Below are 12,075 nucleotides of genomic sequence, written 5' to 3' on the forward strand. Positions count from 1 at the left end.
ATGTCAAATAATTTGAAATTTGTCATCAATTACGAAATTGCTTTTTTTCCTTATTCATCAATTAGAAATATGAATTTTTGATTCTGTTGCTTCAATTATTTTTATATGGATATCATTAAATGGACAGCTTGTCGATTACTGACATTGATCTAGTAATTATGGCAAGTTGAAAATGTTCCATTTCAAAAATTGAATGCGTCATAATATTTGGTCATTTTTGACGAAACAGATATTCAGTTCGTTGCACTTTGAAGTGGTATTGTTTTTCTGATTGGAAAAGTTGCATGCGCTTCATCATCATCATCATCAAGAGAAACTGTGCGCATCAGCTTGTATGCGATTCATTTTTCTGTGGAAAAAATATGCTTTTCTGCTTCACTTGCACAAGGTTTTTGTATAAATTATTTCGCATATCCGTAATTTTTTTTGAAAAGAATTATTTATATTCTGCTGAATATTCAATATTTTGCTGTTGTTCTGATTTGAAATTTGAACTTTTATTCTAAAGGCAAGAAAACCAATAAACTTGTGAAATTGATATTTTTTTGAAATACGGAACTTTTTTTAAATTTTACTTTATCGAATAATACATTCAACTTTATTTGTTGATTCTTGTAAAAAATTGTGGGAGCATTTTCCACTTGGAACAATGCAAAAATACATCAGTTGCTGTGCAGTTAGTTTTTTTGACATTCATATTTTCTTAATGTGAATAATTTTTAATTTTTATTTTTTCAGGAGTTGATGACTGGTGATGCTCCTCAGAGAAATTGGTGGGGAATTGGAATTGCCCTGCTAGTCATCTTGACAATAACGGCCATCATTTCAGTTACAATTGTTCTATTAGCTCCGAGTAAGTTTTCATTTTATTTATTCATTTATTTACTTATTTATTTCAGACTTTGCATTTTACGTTTCATCATCAAAATAATAATGATAAAATATTATTATTATTTATTTAGTCTTGAGAATAAGTAGTAAATAAAAAAATTAAATATTAAGAGATGTTGATTAAGGTTTCTTCTGATATTTATTGCATTGTATAAATGAAAAACTGCTGTTCATTTCAGTCGATCATTTGATGATGATCACTCTTTTGTTTTAAGATTCTGACAAGAACAACGATAACGTCACTCCACTCACAATTGAAGATATTGTTCATCCAAAAGCAAATGAAGTAAATCCTGGCATTATATGGTTATCAGGTATATTTTATCTTGTTAATATATTATTTCAATACTTTTAATTGTTGTGATAATTAATTTTTAGTCGATACTTTTGCTTATAAAGATGCAAAATGCAATATATGGTTGGTGAGCATTTATAATCATCAAATCAATCGAACGTTGTTAATTGACGATCGATCTTGTGTATGTTATTGTTGTTTTTTTTTGAATATATATCATATCATATAATCTAATTAACAATAGAGAAATAATATTTTAGCAAAATCGTCATATCGTTTCATACAAACCTTCTGCAACTGCCCAATACATTGCATTTTCCTATGAAACTCGTCAGGTATGAAAACGATTAGCACGATTCATGTTATCGACAGTTTTTTTAATATACATTTTTAATCTTTTTTTTTATTAAAATCTTCACACTTTAAGATTATTTAAGTTCTAGCTTCATCAGTATATTTTTGGTACCTCAATCGATAGACATATCTGATGAAGGCTTTATTTCATTTTTAAAATATTATTTGTTAGCAACAATTTGAACTTGAAAATTGTAAAAATCTTTAGTTATTTTATTAACAGTAATTTTCAAAAATATCATTATTTTGTTTCTTTATACTGTTTTTTTTCTTTATGTTTACAAATGTCAAGACATCATGATATAATGTTAAAATTTTTTATTCAAATTTAAATTTATTAAATAATTATAAAGAACATGTTTTGTACAACATTTTTGTGTACTCTTATTTTACGCTTTACAAATGAAGTAACAGTCCTGTTGTGAACAACAGCATTGCAAGTTTGTTTGAAATGGTGATTTTAACCATTTTGAATGATGATTCATTCATTGCAGCGCAGTGCAAGTCTAAAAGTATCTTTTCAGATATATAGACACTCAGAAACTTCATTATATAACATTACCCGCGTGCCGATCTTTTATGATAATTAGTAAGTGTATTTTTTTTATTTTGTAGTTTGTAAGGCAACGTTGGTCAACTTTAGTGAAAGTGAGAGTTCTCAACAGTCAGTAAGTGTGGTTGTTCAACGAATGCATGTAGATGGTTTACTTGTTAATTGTTGATCAGCTTGTTTTCATATTCAAATTTTAAATCTGGGCTTGTTATTTACTATTTTCACTTGGAAAATTGTATGACCTTTGAGAATGACAAATATATTCAAGTGAGCAGTGTTATTAATTATTAACGTGAATGTGGACTGTTGAATGAATGGAATGTTTGTGTATTAGAATGCCAGTGTTGTTTATTACTTATCTTTTTTGTAATTTATTCATAAAAGCCTTATAAATTTAAGTTTTGATTATCCAGTTGGTCCAAGCAAAACTGGTGACGAATTTATTCAATTATTTCTATGGAATTCGCAAGAATTATCAAACGAATTGGTAAAAAGCAGAATAAAAAAACATTTTTGTAAAATCATGTGCTACTTTTAGGTGTATGTTTATCAAAATAATATCTATTATCAAGCAAATGTAACCGCTCCATCTGAACAAATCACATTCAGCGGTGTTGAAAATAAAATATCAAATGGCATTGCGGATTGGCTTTACGAAGGTTTTGTTATATATATATATATTTTTTTTTTGGTCTTTGTTTTTGGTTTTCGTATTTTCACAGAAAATTGTTCTTAAATTTGAATATTTTTAGAAGAAATTTTCGGCACACACAAAGCAGTATGGTGGTCTCCATCGGGTAACTATCTTGCATTTGTCGTTTTCAACGATACCCAAGTGTCAAACATCACAATGAGCTATTACTCTGATGAACCTTACCCGACGAATGTGAACATTCCTTATCCGAAAGTTGGTGCATCTTTGCCTGAAGCTAAAGTTCATGTTTGGAACAAAAAGACTAAGCAGACCATCACATTTGCCCCTCCTGATGAAGTACAACGTTTGAAGTAGTGTTAATTTGCATTTGCATGCTCGCTGTGCGCATTTGCGCATATATTTTTTTTTCTATCCTCTTCAGGGAAAATTACGTTTATCATGTTTCGTGGCTTAAAGGCGGTTTTTCTGAATTTTCCAATGAAGATACGCTATTAGTTGTGTGGTCAAACCGTGTTCAAAATTCAGTTTTCATTTCGCTTTGCAAACTTTCCAGTGAACAGTGCATTCTGGTAATGGAAAGCTTGCATTTTGAATTCACATTTTCATTCCCTGTTATTTGCAGAATTATAATCAAAATTTTACAAACTTTTGGGCAGAGCCGTTGAATTTTGCTGTCCGTTTTGCCGACGAGCAGAATTATTTTGTCATTTTGCCCAAATCGGTTGAAGACGAATCAGAAAAGCAGCACTATTGGTATTCGCACATTGCCAAGATCAACGTTCCTGTATTCGTTTTTATGCTGATTAATTATATTCTGCTTTTGCACGCTTCTTCTGTTCTAGCAAAGCGGTCAAAATGGCAAAGCGGTTTTCCTGACCGACGGACCCTGGGAAGTGATCGAGATCGTCGGCTATTCTGAAAAAGACAAAGAATTGTAATGAGCAACTTTATTCTCGCATTCATTTTTTATTCATACGAATCCAATTTTATGATGGCAGATTTTTCTTGGCTGCTTTGCCTTTACCCCGTCAGAGACATCTATACAGGTAGCGAGCAGTTTTTCAGTTGCTTTTTTTAAAAATTTATTTCAATTTTCATTAAATGACCACCTCTTCAATATGTACTCTTATTGTATAACAAATCATTTATTTATCAACCGTATTTTGCTGTTATTTTAATTTTTTTCCTACAATTATGATGAAATTAATTGTGTTGAATTTACATTTTAGTGTAAGCATTTTTGAGACGACAACATCTCCAAAATGTTGGACGTGTAACATGACCAAAGATGGTTGTTCCTACGTGGATGTTCATTTTGCACCAAAAGGAGATCATTATATTCTTTATTGTCAAGGTCCTGAAACTCCAACAGTTCATTTAAAATCACTGCATTCTGCTGAATTTTGTAAGTAAAATCAAATATGATAATAATCGTTTTGTTTTCTTTATTTTTTTAAAAAAATTTTCTGTTTTTTTAGCTTATGAAATTGAAAACAATACAGCGTTGAGGCAATTTTACTCCACAAAATTGTTTCCTGTCGTGTCGTACAAAGAAATACAGTTGCCCAATCAGCAAAGTATATCATTTTCATATTTTTTGGATATACGTATTTTTTTTATTTTTTTTTCTTTTAGAAGCACTGTTGAAAATTCTCTACCCACCAGGATTTGAGGAGAATGCGAATAAGGAATTTTATCCTGCAGTTTTGCGAGTGTATATATACATATTTTTTTTCTTGTTTTCCTTTGCAGCTTCAGTTGAAGATTTTTGAAAATACTTTTTGAAGATACGCCGGTCCGAATTCTCAGCAAGTTGTTGAAAAGTGGAGCGTGTCGTTTGATACGTATTTGGCCAGTGCGCAGAAATATATTGTTCTGTACATCGATGCCCGCGGTTCTGCTTACCGAGGCTCCAAATATACGGCTCCCCTTTACAAAAATATAGGCCAACTGGAAATTGAAGATCAAATTGACGCATTCAAGTAATCATTAGCAGTGCAATTTTTTATTCATCTTTTTTTTTGCTTCCTTTACATAAAATACTTTCTTATATATTTCAATTTTTAGAGCTTTTTGCTCTCAATATGGTCAAGTTGATTTACAACGAACTGCTGTTTGGGGTTGGGTATGTGTGTTTACATGTCTATTTGAAACATTTGCAATAAGCATATGAGAATCGCTTAAAGCACACACAATTCACAGTTTTGAGGTAATTTTTTGTTTCTAGTCATACGGTGGATTTGCCGCTGCTCGAATTGTACAAATGGATGAATTTCAAATATTTAAGTGCGCCTCTTCAGTTGCTCCTGTAACTGATTTTAGATTTTATGGTAAAGTTTCAAAATTTTTTGAATTATCGTAAAATGCCAACTTTATTACATTTGCTTTTCAGATGCCGCTTATACTGAAAGATATCTTGGTTTGTACGAAGATAATGTTGTCAGCTATGAGAAGACAAATCTGATGAAAAATGTGACGGCTTTTAAATTGGGAAAATATCTTTTAATTCATGGCAGTTTTGATGGTGAGTTTCACAATTAGTTAGATAAATTATCAGATTTTATTTCGATGATTTTTTGTTTCAGATAATGTTCATTATCAAAATACAGCCGCATTTATTAGTGCACTGACTGCGAACAATGTAAACTTTCAACTAATGGTATGTGAAATTGTTTGTTGGCTTATCGAAAGCATTTAATGTCTGCTTGTTGGTTTAGGTTTATACAAATGAAAACCATTCAATTGGAAATCGCCGAATGCACTTGAACACTTTGTTGGACCGTTTCTTCAAAAGTTGCTTTGCGTAAGAGGTTGAAGATTTTAAAGCATGGGATAAAATGTTTAAAATTATTTAACTATAATTTAAACATTAACTTTTGCCCTGTTAAGTTTTGCTCTGTAAAACTGTATACTATGACGATGTTATTCAAAATTGCACTCGTACATTTCTTTTTTGAAACGCCGTTTTTTATACGGGTTGGATTTCTCTGTGGCTAGTACTTTTTTGCATATACCTGAATGCGCATTTTACTTTTAGCACTATACAAACAAACATTTATTGAAAGTTATTTTTCACTTGTTTAACATTATGCCATTTTAGCTGTATTATATATATATATATATATATACAATTAATTATTCGACTTTTTTGTCTGTAGATTTCCATTTGATATGTCGTAAATTTTTACCCGTTGATTTGGTAGAAATGCTATTGAACAGACTGGTTTCTATAATAAAAGAAATCTCACTTAGTTTGAACTGCGCCAACTGTTTACAGTATGTAAGTACAACTTGAATATCATTAATTTACATGACGTATTTGGTTTTTTCTTTTTCAACGTTGAAAAGATTTTTCATCGGGTTTTTCTATATTTTGAAAATTACTCATTTGAAAAGGTTTTTCTAATTTTGCACGAATTTTGAAATTGCTAACGTGAACGAAAAATAATGATGCAATTATGAGTCTTTTTTCAGAAGCTTTTCCACGTATAAAATATAACCAGAATTTAATGTTAACATTCTTCTTTTTAATGACAAAACATTTTTTCCTGTACATTGACATTGTAGTATAGTTGTTTCGGAAATGAAAGCTTTCATATCTTCATTACACTTTTGGCATGAGGTGAGCTGTTCAAAAAGAGTAGTAACAACAGTTGCATTCCATTTGCATTGCAAAGTGGCACTCTTTTGAAATGTTTCTAGAATTTCAATGCTTTTGTTTTTGTCGAAAAATTTTTCCATTAGCAATTCTATTTCAAAATTGAAATGGTTTGGTTATTTCCATCAACAGCTGCCATAATACTGTGAAAGTTAGGTGGTTAGTAGAAAACGAAATTGAATTCAAAACTGCAGTGGTGTTGTACTTGATGTTCATTCATCTGATGCACTGAAACATAGTAGGGTGGAATTCTGAATTCATCGCAGGTCAAATATAATGATAATCTAGTGTTTGTAAATTGTTTTCATAAAAAGTATTTTTAAATAATTAAGTTTAATGTGAAAAAATTTGTTTAATTCCACTGGTTCTTTTTTACTTCATTTCATCGCGACTAAGCAAACAACTTGTTCTGATGATAGATAATGTACTTGCTGTTGTTGCTTTTGATGTTATATAAAATAATTTCATGTTTGACACTCAGAAATAAGTTTGAACATGGATGTCCAGAAGTGTTTCTTTAGTGTTTCTCTATCCATTTATCACCAATCAATTTACGAGTGGTGTCGCAAAAGTTGACAGTTTTCTAACGTATTGCGGCTTTATCAAAAGTTTGCGCAACTTGCCTGCCTGCTTTTATTAGAAATTTAGCAAGACTTTTACTGCTGCAAACAGTGGTAAACAAACAAGCGGTCTCTTTGGAAGCGTTTCGGTCTATTTGTAAAAATATGTTGTGTCACTGGTGAGACTGTATTATTAAATAAACAAAACAAAGGACAAATGAGCGGAGCTATTTATTAGAAATTTGAGATAAATGTGTGCTGCACCGGGTTAGTTAGTCTATATATTATACTGCTGGGTTCCGTCTAGCGGCTATATTATTATACCGAGGAAAAAAGCTTTTTTATATATTTCGAGAAAACGTTTTGAAAAAATTTGCAAACCATTCTTCATTCATTCATCGTGTCAAGTGGAAGATCCTCTATTTATAATTTCGCTTACTACTACACTTTGGAAAAAAAACAGTAGAAAAAAGCGTTGACCACCGTTTGGAAAGTGGAATAATTTTCATTAAGCGCAAAAGTGTACATACAGATAGATGATACTGAGAAATGGTAATTTTGAACCGAAACACCGGATAGATATTCTAATTTATCAGACCACATCGACGATGTATCTTTCAATGCTCTTGGTGAGCAGCGTGGCCGATTCGACGTGTTTCGCCGCTTTCAAGGCACAAATCAAAGACTGTACTCGAATTGAACTGTCTTTGCGCATCCAGTTGAAAAGCTCTTCAACCGGACTGTAGCCGTTGGTGAAGGCCAACTGCCGAAGACGATCAATCTCATCGTTACTGTAGCCTAGAAGAACGGTCATAAATTTTCATATAAATGCAATATATATATATGTATATATATTAACTTCAATTTACAAGGAAAAACTCCTTTCACAAAAGTGAAACTTCAAGTCAAGCAATAATAATAAATAACCCCAAGGTTAACCTATCAACCACAAGAAACAGGAATGAAAATTAACTCTTCCCATCAGTTGGTTTTAAGGATTTAGCAAATTTGCTTTTTTACAACAAGTACGTTATGATCTTAAAAAAATAATGCTTTTTGAATGTACTGGGAATTTTTTAAAATATATGTATATATATATATACCAAGAGTAGCAGCTATAGTCGTCCATCCTTGCTTGCTTGCTTCTGTTTCACAAGCTAATTTCTGCAACTGATCAAGCAACCAACCAGGCAACTGGGAAACTGGTGTGTCGTATGTGACTAAAGAAAATGTTCAGTCTGTTGAAAAAAGCCTGAAAACGAGTCGAAATGGGGCTCACTTACTTATTAAAGGCACCACTTCTTTATGATTCGCAATGTTGTATTGAATAATTTCATTGGCAATGATCCCAGATGGACAACTTTTACCATTGCTGGGATATTTAACAGAGGACAAATCTTCCATTTTTGGTGTATAATGGTACAACTTGTTTGGCCAAGATTTGATTCGAAAATGTTTGATCACCACGTAAGTGATCAGGAAACCCAAAAACAGTCCGAACAGTACACAATAAATCAGGATCAAATTTTGATCAGAGTCCTCAGATGCAAACTCAGCTTCGACAAATGACGAGTTGTCTAAAAAGATAGAAAATTAAATACGAAATTCATTTATTTATTCATTGGACTCTATCTTTTTTTTTATTCGTTTTTTTACCTGAGCACCGGGTATCCTGAACAGCTGAACAAGGTTCTTCGAGTATTGCAGTTTTACGACACACCGAACAAGGCAAACAAGCAAAGGCCAAATTTGAGGTAGACATGAACGTATTTACTGGACACGGCCTGCACAGGGTATCCCCGTTGGACGTGCACGGCTTGGCCACCATCTCGCCGGGACGACATCGGCTGCACGGCAAGCACATATTCATGTCCGGCTGATAATAATACCCTTCGATACACTCGCATTTTGTATTGTGCGTAGCGTTGCATCGGTGCAACGGATAAGAGTTGCTTGGACAGTGTGAACACGGCCTACAGACATCCTCGTGACTGGAAACAGGCGAATACATCACTCCATCCAAACAGGGCGAACAAACGGTGCCGTTGTGCTCTGTGCATGGCAAAGCGACGCCAAAACCTGGTTCACATCGTTTGCAACAGCTGCCGGTACTTGCATCATACGTGAAATTCTCGGCGCACTGTTGTTTGACAAGCATTGCTGCTGTAGCCGCTTCTTCAAAAGGATGTGCCTGAATTATGAAAATTGATTTTTTCACAAGTGGATTTTTACAATCAATCAATCAATGCAATGCAATGCAATGCATAATTCAACTTCTCTCTCCCATTGCAAAAGTGATTTTCTTCTCACTATTCTCACTTTCCAGTAATTACGTACATAATTGCACAACGAAAACTACTACTACTACTACTGGAGTAGTAGTCTTAATTAAATTGAAGCAAATCAAATCAGTATAAATTCTAAAGATGATTAATATAAATAGTGATGGATGATTTGAAGGGGCTTTGGATAAATTTTGAAAAAAATAGAAGTTTTCTCAATGAAAATTACTCAAATGTAATAATAATAATAGCAATCAGTTCAGTTTTGAGAGACTTGTTTCGATTATATCAATAATTGTCAACTGCCGACACCGGTCCTTTGCGGGGATAAATATTTAATTCTTTCTCAACTATCGATAAAAATCCTTTACGAGTCGCTAAAAATTGACAGCACATATAAAATATGGACAAAATATTCCACTTTTTCTGACCCGGTACTATGCAAAATCAAAGCAATAAAAAGCATACAATTCATCCATGTTCTACTTTTGAAACACAAATGTTCTGTAAACCGGTAATAATAAACAAATGATTTTTAATTTTTCCAATTAATCCTCGACCATAAACTGCATTGCAAATTCTCTGCAGTGCAGGAAATAATGTTTTTTTAGCAAGCTAATTTTTCCTTTTCAATTTGTATTATTATTATTAATACACTTTTGAGAAGAGGCTGAGATTTTTTTTATTATTTTAAACTGCTCAACAAAAAGCAAGCAACACTTATTATTATCATCAGGCAAGTAAGTGCCAGCCAGCGTCGTCTGCTACCTCAGCACTTGCCATATTGGGTCGATTTATTTATGCTGGGCATTAAGGCAAAAATGAATAGCTATCAGTTGGCAGCCGAATGCGACGACATACAATTACAGCAGCCAGCTTTGGCAATTCTTTTGATCTAGCCGACTAGCAGCTGCCACACAGCCTGGCGGAAATGACGACAATTGTTCAAATGGATTAGTATTTTTATTTCTACCAGGCTGGAGGAAAATTACACTTCATCTTTAAAAATAATAATGATGAAGATAATAAAAAAATAGAAGAAAAAGAAAGATGCAGGAGAGGAAGAGGAAAATTTCAAGGCAGCTAGTCTTGTGCGTGTTCGCTGAGAACTTTTTTTTTGCATGTTTTTCCAATTTGCATTTTTATCTCTCTCAAAGCAGCACATACATGTAATTAATAATGATAATAATAATAATGTCGGCAAAAGGATTTGGGTAAAGTTTAGCTCATCATCTTTTACAGTACCAAGCAGGGTAGTAGTGGTAGTGGTAGTGGTGGTATAGTTTTAATGTTCAAAGAGAAGCCGCTTCTGCATCGATCAGACAAGGTCAACAAGTGTCCAGGTCGCTTTCGGCTATCACAGCTGGTGTCTTTATAGTATTCTATTTTTTTCCCCTCTTTTACATTGCAAACTAACCCGGACCGGTGCAATGCGATGGCAATTACATCGTAAATCAGTCGGCAGCGATTGATAATATACAGTATTGCCTGCCCTGTCATTGCCATCATTGACCATCTCATACGAACAGCACGGCACAATTTATATAGGTTTTTTTATATTCAAAAAAGCAAACACTGAATATTATTTTGTAGTAGGAAATTAGCACGATTATTTTTTGAAAGATTTTTAAAAAATTATTATTATTATTCATTTTGCATTGTATATGGAAGTTTTGTAAAATTTTATTATTATTTTGGAAACAGAAAAGCTTCTCATCACTTTTGGCCAAGCACCAGGTTGGATGATGAATGAATAAATGGGACGGATGATCAAGATTTTAACGATGCTCTTGAACAGATCATAAGAGAAACAAACAACGCAACTGTTCAAAATTTGAGAGAGATAAGATAAGATAAGATATTTTTCTTCAAATCATCCTTCATCATAAAATAAATCTACAAGGAAGTTTTGAAGCACTGGCATGTGGGAAAAGCTGACCTTGCTGTGTATATTTTATTACATTTGCACCAACCTATTTTCACCAAATAACCTACACATTGCAAAAATAGCCCATTTATCAGTAAAGCAAAATAAATAGATAAAAAACAACAAATAGTTGTGAAAGCAACTTTTTTTTACAAAAACCTTCCCGCTAAGAAGAGAAATATACACGTTTAACCAACAGAGAGACAGGCAGGCAGATGGATAACTTCATTTTCATTAGTCAAAATTGCATACCTGTATGAATTGTTGAGTATTTTTGAAAAGTAAATTTTACGTAAATAATATCTATATACTCGATCACAATCGAAAAGGAGCAATTTAATTTTTGAAACAAATTGAAATTCATTTCAGCATTGCAAAGTAAGCAGCACAGCAGTAGAAACGTGGCATCAAAAAGATGTTTTTGTTGCGATATTTACTTACTCATTTACATATATTGAAAAGAAAGCTGTTGTAGCAAAAGTATAAAAGCTTTGCAGTGGAAAGTTTTAAATTTTCAATATTTGTTGCATTGCATAATGTTGCCAAACAGCATTGCTTTTACAACAATAACTGCTTGAATGCTCGCTACAATTGAAGTGTCTGTTGTCAAGGTAGATTTCAGAGCTTAATAATTTTTTGCTATTCTTCTTCTTCTTTGTTGCAAACCTCTTGCATGTAACTGTATTTATATATATATATATAGATATAGATATAGATATAGATATATATGGTCGTTTGTCAAATTAAGTAAAATTATCCATCACCAACAAATGAGCAGTTTATCATAGATACTTCTGAGAAATTTTCATCTGTTCAAAATAATGTACTTGTGGTGACAATTGTTTCACATTTTCAAAGTCATCCCTGCCAACTTTGGGCCATCATCATCTATTTTAATAA

At 32.6% G+C, this 12,075-nt stretch overlaps 2 protein-coding genes across 2 annotated transcripts; one reads left to right on the forward strand and one right to left on the reverse strand.

The window, feature by feature from the left end:
* The first annotated feature begins 744 nt into the window (after positions 1-744).
* Tsp_05324 (inactive dipeptidyl peptidase 10) lies at positions 745-5,446 on the forward strand. The gene is made up of 14 exons (XM_003371641.1): positions 745-853; positions 1,107-1,205; positions 1,270-1,370; positions 1,447-1,521; positions 2,156-2,208; positions 2,493-2,580; positions 2,632-2,752; positions 2,846-3,084; positions 3,371-3,597; positions 3,978-4,157; positions 4,816-4,873; positions 4,976-5,078; positions 5,141-5,272; positions 5,334-5,446. Exons 1-14 carry the CDS (start codon positions 745-747, stop codon positions 5,444-5,446), a joined length of 1,698 nt encoding a protein of 565 aa, XP_003371689.1.
* A 2,112-nt stretch (positions 5,447-7,558) lies between these two features.
* Tsp_05323 (tumor necrosis factor receptor superfamily member 16) lies at positions 7,559-10,031 on the reverse strand. The gene is made up of 4 exons (XM_003371642.1): positions 10,017-10,031; positions 8,623-9,157; positions 8,250-8,543; positions 7,559-7,764 (listed from the first exon to the last, which is right to left on the reverse strand). Exons 1-4 carry the CDS (start codon positions 10,029-10,031, stop codon positions 7,559-7,561), a joined length of 1,050 nt encoding a protein of 349 aa, XP_003371690.1.
* Positions 10,032-12,075: the final 2,044 nt, after the last annotated feature.

The sequence above is a fragment of the Trichinella spiralis genome (genome assembly GCF_000181795.1).
Source record: "Trichinella spiralis strain ISS 195 chromosome Unknown Scfld9, whole genome shotgun sequence".
NCBI classification, from domain to species: domain Eukaryota; kingdom Metazoa; phylum Nematoda; class Enoplea; order Trichinellida; family Trichinellidae; genus Trichinella; species Trichinella spiralis.